Here is a 21,752-nt window from a genome sequence, read left to right as displayed (position 1 = left end):
TCTCAGCTGCCAAACCATTGACCACTCCTTAAGCTTTTAGATCACTTTTTCATTCTCTCTACTCCTTCAGGGGTCCCCTCTTTTGCAGATCATACTGCCACCCGCAACAAGACATACTTTTCGTTCTAACCCTTCTATGTTGCTCACAAACATATTGAACAGAACTGGCCCCAGAACTGATCCTTGAGGCACTCCACTTATCACTCTTTTCTCCTCCAAATAGGTTCCATTTACTACTATTTGTTGTCTTTGTAATCCATTCTATCATCTTGTGATCCACTCCCAGGCTTCTCATTTTGTAATGGGTCCTCTATGAGGGACCATATTGAAAGCTTTGCTGAAATCCAGATAAATTGCATCAAGTGCTTTCCCTTGATCTAATTCTCTAGTTGCCCAATCAAGAACAAAATCAGATTCATTTGATATTATTTTCTTCCCACATTGCCTCAGATCCTGAAACTCATTGTATTGTAGATAGTTGACGATCCTTTTCCTCAACAGCATTTCCATTAATTTTCCCCCACCACTGAGGTAAGACTTACCAGCCTGTAGTTTCCAGCCTCCTCTCTGCATCCACATTTGTAAAGCAGGACCATGACTGTCCTCCTCCAATCTTGCAGCACTACTCCCATTTCTAAGGATTTATTAAGCAAGTCTTTCAGAGGATCCGCCAGAACCTCCCAAGCTCTTAGTATTCTGGGATATATATCTCATCAGGCCCCATGGCCTTGCCCACTTTGTTTTGCTAGTTACACCCAAATGTTTTTCTGTAAATGAGATTATCTACTCCATTCCCGTCCGTACTCTTATCCACCACCAATGTTCCTGCTCCAACATCTTCTTTAATGAATACTGAACTGAAGTATTTTAATATTTCAGATTTTCTTCATCCTTCCCCACATAATGACCCTTGTCTCCTTTCAGTCTTATACCACCACCTCTGGACTTGCTCCTTTTTCTGATATCTGAAAAAATGTTTTCTCACCTCTGTTTACCTTCGTCGAGTTTTCACCATCCTGATTTTTCTTCATCCCTTTGAACATCACCCTGTGTTTCTCCTTTTGAGTTCCTTTGTACTTTTTGAATGTTAATCTTTGTGCCTTTATTTTTCAGCTACCTCTTTGGAGAACTATATCAGTTTCCTTTGCCTCCTACTTTTATTGACTTTTCTTACATAAAGATTTTTTGCCTTTATTATTGCTCCTTTTAATTTGGCCCACTTTTAATTGCTCCTTTTAATTTGGCCCAGCTTTTCTCCCTCTGCTTGCTGCTCTTCCTGAGTACTGTTTCTTCCTTTCTGTTTGAGTGGACTAATTTCTTTCTTTTCTCCACCCACTTCCTGTATGTGTTGGATGTATTGGAGGCAACATTCCCATTTCATTGACTTTCTTCTGCTACTTCTATCCTCTAAATGCCTGATGACATATGTTCTCAGTTTCTCACTTAGGATCCTTTTCCCTGCCGTCTTTACCATATAGTCTTTTATTATTCCACACATGGCCCAGCACCCACTATATCTAAATCCTCCTCCTTTGCACCAGGTCTGGAGGCATCTGCTGAAGTTGTCTGTGGCTGAGCCTTTCCCTTCCTTTTCCGTGAACAAGTGACACTTCTGAAAGGCAATTGTCTTTGTTATATGCCCAAGCTGCTTCCCCAGGTCTGGAAATCTCTCTGTATTGCTTGGATGCTGTTTCTAGCGATGTCGTTGATCCTCAGATGGATAATAACATCAATTTTTTAGTCCTTGCATTCTTCTTTAATGGAAATTAAAATCTGATTTGCATTTCTGCCAGCAAAGAATCCTAGCAGGCGTTTAACCTATTGTGTGTCCCTCAAAATTAGTCCCTAGGTTGGTGCCTCTAATGATAGACTTCTAGCAGAAGGAACTCTCTGTTATGCTGTATTGGTAGTATTTTGAGATTTCTGTGGGACACTGCTTATATTGGCTCTAAGTTGAAGGGGCTTCTTGATATGTTTAAGTATTTAGGGATTTCTGTATGCATTGGGTATCTTTCCTTTTACATGCCACTACGGTTTCCATTTCTGGAGCATCCTCATTTTCCAAAGCAGAAAATGTTTTGTATGGGTATCATTTGGAAAAGTGGGTATTTGTCACTGGTCTTAACCTTTCCAGAGCCCAATGTAATCCATTTAATTCTGGGATTCTGATCATTTGGTAGTACTTGTAGCAAATATTCTATTTTGGGGGAGGTTTTTTTTTCAGTTCTAGATGATTTCTCTTTCATAAGAGTCAGATCCTTTTTATTATTGCAGATAGCTGAAGACAAATGGGACAAGACATTAGCCTCCAGATAGTGTGCCTTAGGACTATATGCATATAGAGAAAAATAACCCATGCTGTATTTGCACGATGTTAGTTTTCATATTAGGAGTCACTACCCAGGAAAAAGATCTAAGCATCATAATGGACAATACATTGAAATTGTTGGCTCAATTTACTGCAGCAGTCAAAAAAGCAAACAATGTTATTTATTTATTTAGAACTTTTATATACCGTCATTCATGTGCAAAATTACATATCACATCTGTTTACAGTGAAACGATAAAAGCAAACGAATGCATTACATCAAACAAGGGATACAGGTAACTGGGATCAAAGTTACAAATAAATACTAAGCTCTTCATGAGAGCAAGAAGCTAAAAATGTTAGGAATTATTGGGAAGACAATAGTAAATAAAACAGAGAATGTCATAATGCCTCTGTATTGTTCCATGGTAAGACCACACCTTGAGTACTGAGTGCAGTTCTGGTTGTTGCATCTCAAAAAAAGATATAGTTTTACTGGAGAACGTATAGAGAAGGGTTATGAAAATGACAGAGGATGGAACAGCTTCCTATGAGAAAAGAACATAAGAAATTGCCATACTGGGGCAGACCAAGGATCCATCAAGCCCAGCATCCTGTTTCCAACAGTGGCCAAACCAGGTTACGAGAACCTGGCAAGTACCCAAACACTAAGTATATCCCATGCTACTGATGCCAGTAATAGCAGTGGCTCTTCCTTAAGTCAGCTTGATTAATAGCAGTTAATGGACTTCTCCTTCAGGAATTTATCCAAACCTTTTTTAAACCCACCGACTCTTAACTACCCTAACCACATTCTCTGGCAGCAAATTCCAGAGCTTAATTGTGCGTTCAGTGAAAAAGAATTTTCTCTGTTTTGTTTTAAATGTGCTACTTGCTAACTTCATGGCGTGCCCCCTATTTCCCACCTTCATTCCTAGGCCCCATGTGCATGAAGGCAAAAAAGCCCTACATACTCTGGACTGCAAAAGGGCCTTGGCATATTACAAGCAATGTCTCGGCTGCATCGTAAAACCTCCCAAATGTTCATCTCATATGACTCCAACAGACTAGGAGTATCGGTCAACTAGTATATTTTGTATAACTGGCTGGCTGAATGCATCCAATTTGGTTATACCTTGGCATGACCGCAAGTCACAGACTCTATGAAAGCTTATCAAGTGAGAGCCATGACTGCTTCCGGTGCTTGAAGATATCTGCAAAGCTACAACTTGGGCTTCCATTCACACCTTTATATCCCACCCTCTGTCTTGAAAACCTGTCAAAGACTGACAGTAAATTTTGACAGTAATACCAAAGTAATCAGGGGAATACCGTAATACAGTATATATAATATATACATAAAAATGCAAAAGGCTAGAGAGGAGAGCAGATATGATAGAGGTCTATAAAATCATGAGAGGACTAGAACGGGTAAATGTGAATCAGTTATTTACTCTTTCAGATAATATAAGGACTAGGTGGCACTCTATGAAGTTAGCAAGTAGCACATTTAAAACAAATCAAAATTCTTTTTCACTCAATGCACAATTAAGCTCTGGAATTCATTGCTAGAGAATGTCATTTAGACAGGTAGCATAGCTGGGTTTAAATAAAATTTGGACAAGTTCCTGGTGAAATCCATAAACTGCTGTTAATCAAGTTGACTTAGGGAATAGCCACTGCTTATTACCGGCATTAGTAGCATGGGATATATGTAATGTTTGGGAACTTCCCAGGTACTTGTATTCTGGTTTGGCCACTGTCGGAAACAGGATGCTTGGCTTGATAGACTCTTGGTCTGACTCAGTATGGCAACTTCTTATTTTCTTACTAAGGCACTACAGTTGCACTGAAAAAAAAATCGTCTTGTTAATGTGTCTATTATTGTAACTAAATCTAAGAATTTATCATCTGTTTCAACCAGCTAGAATAAAACCCAATGATCTTTTTTTTTTCTTTTCCTCCAAATGAATGAAACTGTCCCACCAAATTTCTAGTTAGTCAAAAAAGAAACTATTGCATGGTTGATGATGTCATTTGGTTGAATGACTGAAAGACAAGGCTAAAAAACAAATTGCAAACTATGTGAAAGTTTGTTCAGTAATGAAATATGTAAAGGATGCAGTTTTATTGTTTTCAAGATGAAAGTAATTTATAACTTTATTGGTAAAATTTGGTAAGGAGGATATTTTTATTGTACATCACTTTGATGTAATAAGTGTTTTTATCAAGTCTTAGTAAATAAAAATAAACCACAATACTTATTTAGGGGGGGAAAAAGCATGAGAATTTAGATTTATATAAAATTGAGGCCTTGGGTAAAATATATAGAATGTTGCAATTTTTATGTCACAAATATAATCCTGTGTTAAGTCTCGACATCAAAATAAGTATTGTGATGGGTTTATAATATGCAGTAGTTCTTTTTGAACAAGGAAGTAATTGGTTGTGTGGTTATTTCTGTTTTATTGTAGTGAAGACTCACATGCAGCAAGGGCTCATTTCAATTGCAGCTCGTACTGTGATAACCCACCTTGTAAACCACTTGGGCCACTATCCAATGAGTGGCGACCCTGCCATGTTGACCAGCCAGCTTTGTGAAAACCATGACAATCCTTACAGCGAGAGCCCTGATCTTTCTCTTGAGCTTTTTGAGAGCCCAAATCTCCAGTTCTTTGTGCTCAACAACACTACTTTAGTCTCCTGCTTGCAGATACGAGCAGAAGAGAAAATACCTGGAGGTGGGATGCTTGCTGGACTAGCATCGGCTAATTCAATGGTTAGGATTATCATGCGTGACCTCTCTGGCAAATATTCATGGGAGTCTGCCATCTTGTATGGGCCACCAATTCTCAGTGGACAACCAAAACGGCCCATACTGTCATTGCTGCCACCAAATGAAAATCTGGAAAATGATCAAGCAGTTAATAGCTGTGAAGAGGATGTGTCTATAAAAGATGGGACTACTCTCGTGCTAAAGACCAAAACCCGAGAGATATTGCCAACCTGGGACACACTTGCAGATGAGGAGGATGCCCTTGACTGCCTGCTGCAGTATGTGGGCACTACTGGTCCAGAATGCTTACAAAGGACTGGGGTCCCACTCAACATCCCAGCCCCTCCTCCAGCTTGCCTATCAGAAAAACTAGAGACTGATGTTATCAACGCCATCTTGAAACAGGATGCAGAGGAAAGAGAATTTGTAGAAAAGCATTTTAATGACATCAATATGAAAGCTATGGAGCAGGAGGAACCAATGCCACAGAAGCCTCAATCAGCATTTTACTTTTCCCGTTTACTACTCAACATACTAGGGATGAATTCTTGGGATAAAAGGTAAGATTATAAAATCAAACAGGTGCAATAAAATATAAATGATTTCATGTTTCAAGCTGGATGTCAGGTCATGAAGTACTGATGACTTCATCAAAAGTGTTGAAAAGCAGATTGTTAAAAGCAACAAACAGAATCGGAAAAGCTCTTAACAGTCTTTCATGTTGCATGTACTCTTTCTCAGAAGAGGTGTTTTTCAAGAATTTTGTTGATTTGCAAATCATTTTTTTTTGTAATTTACTAGTTTATGGCCAGCAAAAGTGCTGTTGTAGTTATTTAGTGTTTTCCCTGTGAAAGATGCCATCTATAAGCTAGTGTGAATGGTGTGATCACACTGGGCCTCTGCCGTGGTTGCATCATCTGCACAGATTTAAAGATGAGCGGATCTGTGCAGGACTAATAATGGCAGGATGGATTTTTGTCTTCTGCTGCCTCTAGGCATTACTGATGTGGACACTGCTGCTCTGCCACCATCCTAGATCTGTTTTTTTCTGAAACCTGCCATCAGACTTCTGTCCCATGCAGATCTGCAGTGCTACCCCTTCCTCTCCCCACCAATTTATTCAGTTCCTACCTTCTCCCTCTGGTTTATCCTCCCAATTCTTTTCCTCCCATTGCCCACCACTGGTTCCCGTGCCGATGCTGCTATCACGAGGCAACATATGTGGGGCCCTACACTCACGAGCATTGAAGCGTGTCTTTCCCCCTCCGGGCTTCCATGTAGGAGGTGGGGGCCTGTGAGCGTGGGGCCACAGGCTTACTCTGTGATAACAGCAGTACTGGCAGTGGAGCTAGAGCGCTGAGGTTGGTGGGGGACCTGGGAAAAAGTCAAAGGACCAACCAGAGGAAGGGGATGAGAATCAAACTGGATGGGGAGGGGTGGGGTAGAATAGGATTGGAAGTCTATAGGGGGTGGTGGGGGTCAGGAACATAGCCACCTAGTACACCTGTGCATAAATTCAGTCCTGAAAAGAGACAGAGCAGGCATGTTGGGCCAGGGGGTATCAGGAGTAAACAGGGTTTGCACCCCAACCCATAGCAAAGCTGCTTCTGTCACCCTGGCACCAGTTGTATATTTAAGAAGAGCCAACACGGAGTGGGCAGCAGGACCACAGGAACTGAAAGATGATATTTCTGCTTTACCATTACCCATAGCTGACTGACTTATTCTGCTCACAAGAACCAAGCAGCCGTGAGATACAGGAGTAAGCAGGAACATGCTCTGAGCGCAGTTCTGCTCCTGTACAACACATTTTAGGCTACTGGGACATAGGTGAGAAAAATGACAGGACGAGAGGGTGACTAGAGGCTGTGGGGGAGGAGAGGGGTGGCTGGTAGCAGCATGGGAGGGGAGGATAGAGAACCGAGGAACATCAGCTGGAGCAGAGCTTCCCAACCTTTTTTTGTTTTGTGGCACACCACCCACTTCCCTATCATCACTTTCTCTTCTCTTCTCTCTCCCCCTACTCCTTGGCATCATCACCTTCTCCCTTCCCTCTTTCCCCAGCATCATAATCATGCCTGTCCCCTGGCATCATCATCTTATTCCCTTCTCTATCCCCCACCTCCCTGGCATCATCACCTTCCCTCTTCCTCACTCCCTGGCATTAACATCACCTTCTCTCTCCACCTCCTCTCCCCTGGCATCATAACCACCTTTCTTTCCTTCTATCCAACTCCCTGGCATCATCACCTTCCCTCTCCTACCACCTCTTCCCTCACCCTTGTATCATCATCACCTTCTGTCTCCTTCCAGCACTCTCCTGCACCCCCCTGGCATCACCTTTTCTTTCTACTTCCTCCTGACATCATCATCATCCCTACCTTCCCTTTCCTTCCATCCCTCTCCCCAACCCCTGGCATCATCATCATCTTCTCTCTCCCTCCTCTTCACCTCCAGCATTGTCATTATCACCTTCCCTCTCCCCCACTCCCTGGCATCAGAATCACCTTCCCTCTCCCTCCATCCCCTTCCTCCACCTGCAGGCATCATCCTCACCATCTCTTTCCCACCCCTTCACATCATTATCACTTTCCCTCTCCCTTCCCCCCCCCCCCCCCCCCCCATCATCATCACCTTCCCTCTCCCTCTTCTCACCCCCTGGCATCATCTCCAGCCCTCTCCCTTACCCCTTGGCATGATCATCATCATCACCTTCCCTCTCCCCCAAGCACCTGTGCTTTTGGACTCGATAGCCCAGATTAATGTTCCTGTTCTCTTCTTAGTTTGTTACTTTTAGTCATTTGTCATATATTTGTGTGCAACTTAATACCTTCTTTTTTATTGTATTTTCCCTGTTTTAATCAGTTTGTTTTGTTACCATTTCATTTTATGAAATATTGTTCTATGTTTTATTAATTATGCATATTTTATTCTGTAACCCGCCTAGTTCACTATTTTGGGTGTAAGCGGTATATAACAATTTTTAATAATTAAATTCCTAGGCATCATCACCTTCCACCACCTCTTCCCCACCCCTTCGCATCTTTATTACCTTCCCTCTCCCTTCATCCCCCATCATCATCACCTTCCTTCTCCCCCTGACATCATCTTCTGACTTCACCCCCTCTCCCTCACCCCTTAGCATCAACACCTCCTTCCCTCTGCCTCCACCCTCTCCGACCATCCCCTGGCATCATCAATTTCCCTCTCTCTCCATCCCCTGGCATCATTGCTTTCTCTTCCCTCTCCCTCCAATCCGCATGCCAGTCACCTTCTGTTCCCTTTCCCTTCAACCCTGGCATCACTTGCCCTCTCCCTCACTTCCTGGCATCATCATCTTCCATCTCCCTCATCCCTTGGTATCATCTTCCCTCTCTCTCCACTCCTCTCCCCCACTGACATCATCATCAATCCTTCATCCCCCCCCCCGCCCCCAACACCCTAGCATCACCTTCCCTTAATCTCACTCCCTGGCATCATCATCACCTTCCCTATCCTTCCCTCTTTCCTCCCTATCCTCTTGAAATCATCTTCCCTCTTCATCCACCCTTCTCCTCCAATCCCTGGCATCAACTTCCCTGTCCCCCATCTCCTGGCATCATCACCTTCCTTTCCCTCTCCCCCCACACACACTGTGGCACACTTATCTGTCCCTTTCCCCACTCCCTGAACAGCAAAAGTCTGGAACAGGCTTACCAAGTGCTGCTTCTTCCTCCTTTGCCAGCTTCCCTCTGCAATCTGAACTCCACGGGCCAGCAGGCCTCACAAGCCTGCAGAACCTCTTGCAGTCTCTGTTGCACAGGAGCAGCTGCTGTTACATGTTGCTCTCTGTCGCCCCCTGCTGACAGAAGGACATTCTGCAGGCCAGGAGGGAAACAAAATGAGACTGCAGCCGTGGCACTCCTGCCACAACACACCGGTTGTGAAATGCTGAGCTACAGATAGGCTGAGAGCATGGGGGTTAAAAGGAGACTGGAGATGCAGGGGGCCAGAGGCATTTGCGAACTAGGAATGCTTTTTGATTAGAGTTGCTCTCAGACTGCAGAGGAAACTTTGATGTCACAAAAAGGTGAATTGGAATAATGCATCCTGATACTGTTAGAATGAAGAAAACAAAATGGCTGCCAGCATGCTGAGCTTGAGGTTTAGAAGCAAAGTAACTTAAAAACACCCAGCAGGAGAAAAAAGCCTGCTATTTACAACATATAAAATTCATGAAGCTGGACTTCCCCATTACAGATGAATTGTTCAGGAATTCTCTTTAGCAAAGGAAAGCATTTCTGGACTGCACGTGCATGTTCAGCAAACTACTTTCTTTTATCGGGTATGCATTTATATGAACACGATGCTGCTATGGAAATGCTGTAATTTCTGAGATTTTTCAAAGTGATTTCTTCAAGTAAAAAGCATTAATAGGCTGTCTGAAAATTGCACTCTAGCTGAAGTTCTGTATGTTGTTCCACAACATGGATCTTTTAGCCATGTTGAGAGAGTGCTTTCCAGGGCCAGAGAGTGAGTGGTGTTTGTCGGGGAGAAATATAATGCACACAGATTGCATTTTCAAATCTGCACTTATTTTCCCTGAAAAAGTACACACAGAAAAAGCAGATTCAATTGTCCATTGGCATTTTGTACCCCCCAGCAAGATTGAAAGCAAAAGTACTCACGCACTTTCGCTTTGAAAATTGGTGCAAAGTCTATGGATTGACAGTACCTCCACACTTCATCTCAGTGCAGACAGTTTGAAAATTGCCTCCAAAATCACATGGTGCTGTGGTACTCTGAGGGAGGAGGAGTTCAGTGGACACATTTGCAAACATCACAGTAGGGATGCCTCTATCATGTAATTATATTATGTTTGTGAACACTTCCATTTTAGGAGGAGCTTTCATCTCTTAAAGAAAAATGAAAAACTACTTCGGGAGCTTAGGAACTTGGATTCAAGACAATGGTAAGTTAAGAAGAAAAGAAAATGCCATACTGGGTCAGACCAAGGGTCCATCAAGCCCAGCATCCTGTTTCCAACAGTGGCCAATCCAGGCCATAAGAACCTGGCAAGTACCCAAAAAGTTAGGAAAATGAAAAGAATAGAAAGGTCCTGAGAGCACATTTAAACTTTCCCAAAACCCTTGTGCCTTTTTTCTTATGTTTGTTTTATTGGCCAAGCATTTTTCCTTGAATTTCCAAATCGATTGGAGTCAGCCTTTAATGGATTATAGCACCATAAGCCTTCATTCCCAGGTGACTGGAGGTGGGGAAGTGATAGAAACCAATACTGTGATAACATTTAAGCATGCTTGGAACAGAGATGAAGGTCAAGGTTGAGAGGCTGGGTAAAATAAATGGAGGAAAAGTGTGGGGCATGGGTGTTGGTCTAAGTATGGGAATTTATATGCTCATATACCCATAGTAGTAGAGAGCCAACAAGATGATAAATCTGACTTGCAAAAGGTGCAATATCCTGCAGGCAGTAAAATATGTAGAGCTGACAACTAGGATATAGATATTAGGGATGTGAATAGTTTTTGAACGATTAAAATTATCGTCAGATAATTTTAATCGTTCAAAATCGTTAGAGTGCACGATACAATACAAATGCCCACGGTTTATCGTCAGGGGCATTTGTATTGTATCGTTAAAAAGGGGGCGGGAAAACCAGCACGCCAAAAAAACCCTAACACCCACCCCGAACCTTTAAGACAAACCCCCACCCTCCCGAACCCCCCCAAAATGTTTTAAATGACCTGGGATCCAGTGGGAGGGTCCCGGCGCGATGTCCCACTCTCTGGCCACAGCTGCTGTGAAGAGAAATGGCGCCGGTGGCCCTTTGCCCTTATCATGTGACAGGGCAAAGGTAGCGCCGGCGCCATTTTGATTCCCAGCTCCCGGACCCCCGCTGGACCCCCAGGGACTTTTGGCCAGCTTGGGGGGGGGCCTCCTGACCCCCACAAGACTTGCCAAAAGTCCAGCGGGGGTCCGGGAGCGACCTCCTGCACGCGGGCCGTATTGCCAATCTTCAAAATGGCGCCAGCGCTACCTTTGCCCTCACGACGCCCGTATGACATAGTGAGGGCAAAGGTAGCGCCGGCGCCATTTTGAAGATTAGCAATACGGCCCGCGTGCAGGAGGTCGCTCCCGGACCCCCGCTGGACTTTTGGCAAGTCTTGTGGGGGTCAGGAGGCCCCCCCCAAGCTGGCCAAAAGTCCCTGGGGGTCCAGCGGGGGTCCGGGAGCGATCTCCTGGACGCGTGACGTCAGAAGCTAGGAATCAAAATGGCGCCGGCGCTACCTTTGCCCTGTCACATAAGGGCAAAGGGCCACTGGCGCCATTTCTCTTCACAGCAGCCGTGGCCAGAGAGCGGGACATCGCGCCGGGATCGCGCCGGGACCCTCCCACTGGACCCCAGGTCATTTAAAACATTTTGGGGGGGTTCGGGAGGGTGGGGGTTTGTTTTAAAGGTTCGGGGTGGGTTTTAGGGTTTTTTTGGTGTGCCGGTTTTCCCGCCCTCCCCCGATTTACGATTTTTAACTATTTCAAACAAAACAAAACACGACGATCCGATTTCCCTCCCCAGCCAAAATCGATCGTTAAGACGATCGATCACACGATTCACACCTCTAATAGATATATACTGATACATAGATATATATATATATATGGTCATAACATCACAGTAAATGATGGCAGATAAGAACCAAGCTAAAGCAGTATAGATGGCAACAGCTGTGCAGACTGGGTAGCCTAATTGGTTCTTATCTGCCATCATTTACTGTGATGTTATGACCATCCTTATCTTACAGCCACTTCCTCTTTCCCCTGGTACATCCTCATCTCAAATCTGGTATCAGTGGAGCAACAGTTGAAACACTATCCATTCCAGGGACTGAGAGTCCCAAACTATTTTCTGCATTTTTTATCATCATCATCGATAGAAGCATTTTAGGTCCCTTTCTCTCCCACATGCAGATATATTCTGGGCCCATTTCACACAGATTTCTGTGAAATATTGCCCCATAATCTACAAATGTCATGTCTGCACCAAAGTTGTTCCAGAGAAATATTTCTAAGACTTAGCCATTTAAAAAGGTGGCGTGGGATTAAAAATAGTTCCCTAAGATTGATGACTCATAGCAGAAAGGTGAATTCTAGTGTAGATGCCCATTAAAAAAAAAAAAATTCTCTCTATCTGTAGTGCTGCACCAGCTGCACTTTATCTCAATTGTACTGTCTGGGTGTTAGTGAATGAGTGATGTTGATCTTTTATTTTTCAGTCGAGAGACACACAAGATTGCAGTGTTCTATGTTGCAGATGGACAAGAAGATAAACACTCCATCCTCTCTAACACTGGAGGAAGTCAAGCATATGAAGACTTTGTAGCTGGCCTTGGTTGGGAGGTATGTTCCTTTGTGAGCAGGCTATTTAAATCTTTGGTTTAAAAAATTTAGTGAAAAATCTTCAGCTAGGTTTACAGGTGAGGTAAGATATATTTTTCTTTTTGATTTTCTTTTCTACTTCATTTGATCTTCATTTTACTACTTTTATTCTGGGATTAGTAACTTGATTAACTTTTTGTTTGTTCAGCGTAAATTCCATAAACAGGTATACACAAAAGCAACATCAATAGACCTTTGGAAAGTAATCGCTATGTAATCAGATGAATCCACTTAATTATCTCCCTTCAGTAAATTTGTATTTTAGGTTCGGACCACCAGAAGTGAAAAAGGAGCCACTAGCTCACAGTTCTACCAAGATCTATTAGCTATTTGTGCTATCATTTTAGATAATATCTCAGGGTTATACTACCATCTAAAGAGAACTTTATCTGTTTTCCTGATATTGTGCACTAACAGAATTTTTTTTTAACAATTCTATGCCAAATACCTCTCCACTCCCTATCCATAATAGGCCTCTAACATCACTTTCCCACCTAAGCATATATGTAGGCCAACTCTTCCCCTGTTATTGTGGGAGAAGGTCATAGATTCTGAAAATTAAGCCCATACTATCTAACTACATGTTGTAGCAATTTTCAAGAACAGAAGATGCTCAGATAAATTGTTCCTTGCTTTTGCTATTTAACATTCCTTTCAACTGCGAAGGCTGGAAAATAGAGACATTCTGCTGCTGCTACTACTAAGCATTTCTATAGCGCTACACGACGTACACAGTGTTGTACAAACACATTCTTCATATTAAAATTATCCTGGATTTCTGGGATAGTCAAACTTACCTTCTTTACACTTAGAAACATGATGGAAGAAAAATACTGTATGGCCTATCTGGTCTGCCTATCTGCTTAACTAATTTAGCTTTACAATTGCCATCATTCCTTCAGAGAATCACCTATGTTTATCCCATGCATTCTTGAATTTAGATATTGTTTTATTCTCCACCTCCATGCATTCACTACCTCTCTGTAAAGAGATGTTTCCTAAGATTACTCCTGAGTCTACCCCTTTCATCCTCATCCCATGACCCTTTGTTTTAGAGCTTCCGTTCCATTAAAAGAGGCTTACAGCCTGTGCATGTAAATCTTGGAGGTATTTTAATCTCTCTATCATATCTTCCCTATATCACCTTTCTTCCAGGGTATATATGTTTAGATCTTTAAGTCTGTCCCCATATGCTTTAGAACAAAGACTACATGTCTTGTACCTACCTCTACCCACTTATGAAAGCTAGCTAATAATTTGGCAGAGATGATATAGAAGTTAAAGAAATATATCTGTAAATTTTTGTCATAACACTGGGCAACAATGAAAGTGTTACTGACCTAAAAAGGTCCTACTCTGTAGTATCTTGATGTGCTGAACATGAATATGACCATGAAAAGTTTTTATTGGCTCTCGTTTTGAAGATATTTAATATAGTTCACTTTCTATGTTTAGTCGTGTAAATTTATCCAGAAGGACTGTAACAACATCCTAAATAAGCATAGAATGATGTAATATTGCATCATATTGCATAATACCATCATGCACACATCATTCAGAGTTTATTACATCATTTTCTGATGCAATGCAGTTCTACTGCCATGCTGCTGCTGAGTAAGCTGACGTCAGCAGTGTACTAGATGAAGCCCAGTCAGAAAGGGTGAGCATTTGAAATATTCATGCTGACTGACTACTGCTGGACACTCCGCAGAGATGCTCCCGAACAGGTGTACAAGAGACAAGCAAAGAAATCTAAGACGTAGTCTATGACTTCATTTTTCAAACGGTATTAACCGTAGGTCTCCTACTATTGGCATACAGTTCAAGATATAATTATATTATTGCATATTACAAAAAAACTAGAGCCAATTTTGCATTTTCACAGTCACATTCATGTTTAACACATGGAAATTTATAAGAATTGACTAATTTCATTTCCGTAACAAGACTTTTGTGAAAATGTGTTGCCCAGTGTAATCTGAGTATATGGTCCAAATTATCAAAAGGTGATTCATTTTCCTCATAGTTCTCAGGAAATTCCAAAAATGTACCCCTCTCAGTATTATAGGAATTGAATTCTCAGTGGCTATCCATTGCTTATCAGGATAATTCCTATCCACACTCCAAAACACATTTATAGGAGGTCAAATAGAACTTCAGATCAGGCGTGACCCTGCCATCCAATTTACTTCTCCTTTATTTTTGGCAACCCTTGGCCTATCATCATCTAACTCAAAATGATAGGTCATTTTTCACTAGTACCTTAAATATACTTTCTGGAGCACTTGAAAGTTCACAATACTGCAGAGGACAATTACAACAAATTAGCACGGATATAATCCCTCTCCAGTAATCACTGCACTCTCACCCTCCTTGTACTCCAGCTGATCCCTTCTCTCATCCTTCATCTGTTCTCTCAATCTCCATCCCTTCAGAAGATCTCCTCTTACATCCCCATCTCCTTTCACCTTCCCAACCCATCCCTTCTTACATACCCCTGCATCCCTTTTTGCATCTCCCTCCAGTGATCTTCTTTTCACCTCTAAGCAATTTTTATAACTCCCCTGCCTCTTACCCCATGCTCTCTCTTACCTTCCAACCACATGACAATGTTCTGTATCTATAATTCTCACTCTTCAGTGGTACTGTTCAGATTTCTGGCATTCACATACAGACATTGTTTTTTTTAATTTGTATTTCTATTTGTATTCACAACCTGCCAATTAGCAGAAGATATAGGCAGTTTAGTGTCACTCGCATGTGTCCTCTTTTATTACGTCTACCTGGACTACTTCAGCCTTTATTGCAACTTCGATACTGGGAAATTTTAACAACCCTGTTTTACAAGGATCCTTGGAAGATACATCCATCCGAGCCGTATGCTGCTTTTATTTATTTTCTTTTACAATTTCAAGATAAGACTTGTATCAACAACATAGGATTAAGGGTTTAAACAGTTAGAAAAAAATTACAGGAATTCAATCATTCCTATACAATAAAAAGGAAACAAATCCAGTAAATCAAAATAATCCATATTAGGCCCCAATCACTAGCAGAAGCGGGAGACATAACAGAGGAAAGTAAATAGGAAACAAGGAAAGAAAAGGCATTAACAGAGAAGTCTGAATATTCTCAAATGACTGTAGTATGATCCAACAGACACAGGATCAGCACTAGCAAGCTTTTTCTGATCTAACAAAAAACATAACTGATATCTCTCACCAGAGTATTTCACAAAACATTTACAAGGATACTGAAGTAAAAGAAGTTCCCATAGAACAAAACCTGGCTTTCTAAGAAAAACAATCTCATAACCATATTTAAATCTTGTTCAGATACAAAAGACACAATAGCTATGTAGCTCTTTCCTCCTCCACCTGCATTGAGCCTTCCAGAATTGCAGAACTATCAAAATTGTGCTTCCTTCAAGTGTTCCCTTGAACCTTCACATTGTCCTCTTCCAGGTGAGAAAAAATGTTGATTCATGGGAGGACAATTTCCAATGGGACAACCAATACTTTAATGAAATATTTCTTCAACAAGTCTCTCACTAAAATTCCTACCATACGAGGAAATTTCAGGGAGCATAAATTCAGGTGTCTAGCACAACTTTCCATTTGTTCAGTTTCCTTATGGATCATATTTTTATCTTGAATTAAAGATTTATTCATGCGGGCAGTATTCATAGCCGGATCTAAGCTTTGGAACACCTTGCCAACATCCTTGAGATTGTCAGATAAGAAAAAATTCAAGGCTGAACTTAAAACCTGGCTTTTTAAATGCGCTTACTCAGAAAATGGGCTACAGGCAGCTATCTAATGTTTGTTTTATTTAGATTATATTTTGTACTACGATATTTTAATATTCTTTTAAGAGTGAATGTTTTTCTCTTTTCTTAACAGCTAAATTCTTCTATTAATGTTCATTTAACATTTTAGCAGTTACAATGTTTTATTGTATTTCTTTTTTCATATTTATATTGTAAACCGTTGTGAAGGCTACGGCTAATGTAACGGTATATAAAAAACTGTAAACAATAAACTATAAACTCTTGATTTCATATAGTTCCTTCTCATTGGCTTTAATTTTCTCTCTAAACTCACGGGAGACCTCAGATTGATGCTGTTCAAGCCCTGACATAGTTTTTACCAAATTGGTGTCCAACATGCATATAGATAGAGCAGTATCCATTTTTAACAGCACAGTCCAGATGTTATCTAAGGTGATAACCAGCAGTTTGATAAGGGGCAGCAAGGGCTTGCTGGCTAGTTTAGCTGTTAACTCCTCAGCAGATTCCATGCTGTCAGTCCTGGGTTTCACAGAGCTGCTCTCCTCATTCACTTCTTGAGCTTGCAATCCCACGAAGTCTGGCCCAACGCCATCACTCCCCTTTGCTCAAAAACGTTCTTATGCCCACTCTATCCTCATAGATATTTCAACTAAGACAATTAAATTATTAAATTAAAGTTGACCTTATTTTAGAAGCAGAAATATGACTTTGATCCTTGAGCATTATATGTGTCAATTAACACAACAGGGTTTATTAAATAGAACATGAAATTTGAGGTCCATCTGCACCAGTTGTCATGTAGAAGTGGTACTGGTGCAATGATGTATCGCCCCGTCTTTAACTCTGGCCGGCAACCAGTTATTTGCAGTTGCCATTGGTGATATTGCAGTCAGAAATTTTGTACTTTGATGAAAGAATTTCATTGTACTTAGATTTATACAATGGCAATCTTAGAACTTGGTGTTTTGTTGAGCCAGCTTCTGGTCACAGTGTTAAACTGCTTGCCCCCTCCCCACAGCTTTTGTAACCCTGTCAGTGCTATAAATGATTGAGCTCTCTCTTGAAACAGTACATAGTAACATATTAGATGACAAGATAGTCCATTCCATGCATCCACCACTATTTCTATGAAGAAATATTTTCAGATGTTGCTTCTGAGTCTAACCTCCCGGAACTTCATACTGTGACCTCTTCTAGAATATTCTTTCCTCTGAAAAAGTTTGTTTCTTGTGCCTGAATTATAACTTTGAGGTATTTAAATGACTGTCATATCTCCATCGCTTTCCTTTGGGATATGCATATTTAGGTCCATAAGTTTCATGTCATGGTTTTTATTGCAGTTCTCGTACCATTTTGGTAGCCTTTCTGTGGACCACTTCCAGCCTATCCATATATTTTTGAAGGTACAACCTCCAGATTTTGACACACTATTCTAGCTTAGGTCTCACCAATGAGCTATATTAGAGGCATTATCTCCTTTTATTCTGCTGTATGCTTCTCCCTATTTACACTAGCATCCCCCAACCACCGCTTTTTCACACTGTTCCATCACCTTGATATCAGACTCTATCACTCCAAGGACTGTACTGATTTGTGCATATCAACCGCTCATTGCTATCCCTTCCTCTTCTTTCCACCTTGTTGGTGTACTGTTTCCTTAGATTTCTGTAACCTAAATGCATAGTTCTGCATTTTTTTCAGTAGTTACACTACCCTTTTATGCACAGTGACTTCTTCAAAGTCACACAATTGCCAGCAACTATACTGGGGATAATAGGAGTGTTACTTAAAATGGAAGCAAGATTGGTTAAGAAGATCAAAATAGGCCAAAATAAAGAATGAAAATGGCAGGAAAAATAGGAATTTGTTTTAAATGCTACCAAAGTTGTGTATATAGAGTAAGGAAAAAACATTTTAAGATGCTTCTCTTTTAATGTTTTTCTATGTAGTAACGTTGAATTGCATTTGGTGATAAGAGATGGAACTGCATCCTTTTCTGATACGTGTGTGCCTCCATTATAGAGATTAGTTGTGCAGCACATGCAGCAAATATAACCATACTATATAAGCAGTACAGTAGTTGAAGTCATACAACACACTTGGTAGAAACAGCAGCAGTTTCCACAGTATAACCAATGGGTCAGTTCAAACTTTAGTTAAAATTAAAACCACATGATTTGATTACCTGCTGATTTATCAATGGAGTATGTGGTGTTCACCAAGTGGGTTAACATTTGACCTAATCTGACTTTTTTCCTAGGTAAATCTCACAAACCACTGTGGCTTTTTGGGAGGATTGCAAAAGAATAAGAGCACTGGACTGACCACTCCATATTTTGCTACCTCTACAGTAGAGGTTATGTTTCATGTGTCAACAAGGATGCCCTCAGACTCTGATGATTCCCTGACAAAGAAGGTGGGTCTTCTGTTTCCTTTGATCAGCTTTTCAGTTCTTTTCCATTGTACAGTGAAATAAGCTTATCATATACCCATGGATTTTAGAATAAAACCTTGAATACCACCAATCTCTTGCGTTTCATACCTGTCTTTCATTACAGCAGACATTTACAAATTAAAATCAAACCCCAATATATTATAGTTAACGGATAAGTCACTTACTATCCCATTCTTCTCATACTTTACTGTACAGCAAGATGAGTGTCCCATTCCTCCCCATGCTAACCTGTACAGGATGATCAACTGCATAAGTCTCTCTCTTCCCTCTCCATACTGTACTGTGCAGAAGGGTGAGTTGCATGGCATTCTGCCCCTTTGCTTCCCATTCTGTACTGCACAGGAGGAAGAGGAGTCATGCGACACTCTGCCCCCATCCCTCACCCATTCTTTGCTGCATAGGAGCCATCACATGACACTCTGCTTCTTCTCTCCCCATGCTGTACTATACAACAGGATATGTCACATGGCCCTCTAACCAGACTGTACTGCACAGGTGGAGTCTTCATACAGCACTGTGCCCCTTCCCTTCCTTTGCTGTACTATATAGTGGTATGTGTCACGTAGCATTCTATCCCATCATTCATCCATACTATATGGCATAGAAGGAGGAATCACACTATGTTCTTCCCCTTCCCTCACCATATTGTGTCACAGCATTCTGCTCCAACTTTCACCAGTGTTCTGTATAGGATGATAAGCCCCATTTTATAATATATATATATAGTATTTGACCCCCTATAAGGTCAGCTGATTTGTGTGGTTTGCAAATGACTCTTACACAGATTGTTCCAGACAGTTTATTGCAAACCAGTATGCTCTTAAAGTAAATTTTCCAAGTCACAATTCATTTTTTTTCCTCTACATTTTTTGTAAAATAAAATTAAAAACTGAAAAATGATGCTTGCATGAGTTTTCAACATCTTCAGACTAGTACTTGGTAGAACCACCTTTTGCTGCAATAACAGCTTTAAGTCTGTTGGGGTAAGTTTCTACCAGCTTTGAACATGGTTTGGAAGTGATTTTTCCCTATTTTCTTGGCAGATTTGCTCCAGGTTTTTCAGGTTGGTTGAATGACTCTTATGGACTGCAATTTTCAAATAGTGCCACAGATTCTCGATTGGATTGAGATCTGGACTTTGACTTGGCCATTGTAGAACATTCACCTTTTTGTTATTCAGTCACTCCTGTATTGCTTTGGCCTTGTGCCGGGGATCATTGTCCTGCTAAAAGGTGAACTTTCTCCCAAATTTTTAGTTTTTTAGCAGACTGAAGCAGATTGTCTTGATGTATCTCACTATATGTTGCTCCATCCACCCTTCAATTTTAACAAGATATCCCATAGTTGCTGAGGAAAAGCATCCCCACAACATGACACTGCCAGCCCCATCTGTTACTGTTAGGATGGTATTTGCTGAGGAATGGGCAGTATTAGGTTTGTGTCAAACTAGTGTTTTGAATTTTGGCCAAAAAGCTCCATTTTTGTCTCATCTGACCACAAAACCTTATCCCACATTTTAGCTGGGTCACTCTGATGTTTTTTGGCAAACTCCAGACGTGCTTTCATGTGATTTTTCTTCAGTAGAGGCTTCTTTCTAGCCACCCTCCCATGCAGGCCAGTTTTATGCAGAGCTCTTGATATGGTTGACTGATGCACCTCCACTCCAGTCTCAGCCACTGTAGCTCCTTTAAAGTGATGGCTTCTCTGTGGCTTCCCTCACATGTCACCTCCTTGATCTGTTGCTGAATTTTGAGGGACAGCCATGTCTAGACAGTGTCTGGGAGGTATGATGCAGCTTCACAATTGATCCAACAGGCTCACTGGGATATCCAAGCACTTGGATATTATTTTATAGCCTTTTCCTAACTTGTGTATATCTATAACTTTAATTTTCTTAGAATGTTCTTTGGTCTTTATTTTCACAGCTTTCCTTTAGATTCACAGTCTGGAATTAAGGTACTGGTACTGGAATTAGGGGTCTTTTATCGAGAAAAGCTGACCTTTTTTTAATGATTCACAGGTAGAGGCCAATTGTAAGCCAATTGTTACGGCAATATCTTTCATCTGTGTAAACTTGGAGCTTCCACAGCACAGGGGTTGAATACTTATGCAACCAGCATTTTTCAATTTTTTTATTTTATTTTACAAAAAATGCAGATAAATAATGAATTGTGACTTTGAAAGTTTATATTAAGAGTAAATTAGTTTTCAGTAAGCATACTGTGTGGAACAATCTGTGTTAGTGTCATTTGTAATCCACCCAAATCTGCTGACTCTTTACAAAGTCGAATACTTTTGCAAGCCATTGTGTGCAGGGGCGGATTGGCCTATTGGGGGATCGGGCATCCCCCGGTGGGCCGGTCGCACTAGTCACGTGGTCTGCCGAGCGTGGCCGTGACAGAGCCGCGCTCGGCAGACCATGTGGTATCTCCTGGGCCGGCCTAGGTGGTGAATCCCCGGGCCGGTCTTCATCAGGAATCCGCCACTGATTTTGTGTGTGTGTATGTATGTATATATGTGTATATATACGTATAATTGATGTGTGTGTATACATACACTCACTAATTTAAAAGCTAAATTTTGATTTTACAGTCTACTTTGATTGAACTGAAAAAGAAAAGCCATTTGCATGTGTGAGATTTCACTCTGTTTCTCCAATGTCATTTTACTAATAGTTAAGTAGATGACCCCAGGGATGAAAGATGTGTTCAGTTTCTAAAACTTTCAAAGATCTTTCTTTTGGATTTTTTTCTTCTGTTCATTATTCTTTTCTGTGCATCTAAACTTTTACCTAACTAGGGTGCAACTGGTCAACTCACAAAAACATTTACTAGTTTTTAATTAACTCTTTATTTGCTTGCTGTGTGTTGCACTGCAGAACTAAAACTAGAAACCATCATTTTCTGGTGTCACCTACAATGAACTTGGGAGAAGCGAGCCTTTGTGTTCTCTTTAAAACAAAAAAATAGCTTGCTGTATTGGTATTTTT

At 41.1% G+C, this 21,752-nt stretch overlaps 1 protein-coding gene across 6 annotated transcripts in view; it reads left to right on the top strand.

The window, feature by feature from the left end:
- RALGAPA1 (Ral GTPase activating protein catalytic alpha subunit 1) overlaps positions 1-21,752 on the top strand; it is a 647,855-nt gene that overhangs the window by 444,595 nt on the left and 181,508 nt on the right. For all 6 annotated transcript variants that reach the window (XM_029598964.1, XM_029598967.1, XM_029598968.1 and 3 more), the window contains 4 exons: positions 4,783-5,644; positions 9,964-10,035; positions 12,356-12,479; positions 18,569-18,724. In XM_029598964.1, coding sequence (XP_029454824.1) covers positions 4,783-5,644; positions 9,964-10,035; positions 12,356-12,479; positions 18,569-18,724 — 1,214 coding nt within the window. The remainder of the gene's footprint in view (positions 1-4,782; positions 5,645-9,963; positions 10,036-12,355; positions 12,480-18,568; positions 18,725-21,752) is intronic.

The sequence above is a fragment of the Rhinatrema bivittatum genome, chromosome 4 (assembly GCF_901001135.1).
Source record: "Rhinatrema bivittatum chromosome 4, aRhiBiv1.1, whole genome shotgun sequence".
NCBI lineage: Eukaryota > Metazoa > Chordata > Amphibia > Gymnophiona > Rhinatrematidae > Rhinatrema > Rhinatrema bivittatum.
The sequence above is the reverse complement of the archived record's forward strand: the minus strand, read 5'-3'. Positions and strand labels throughout refer to the sequence as shown.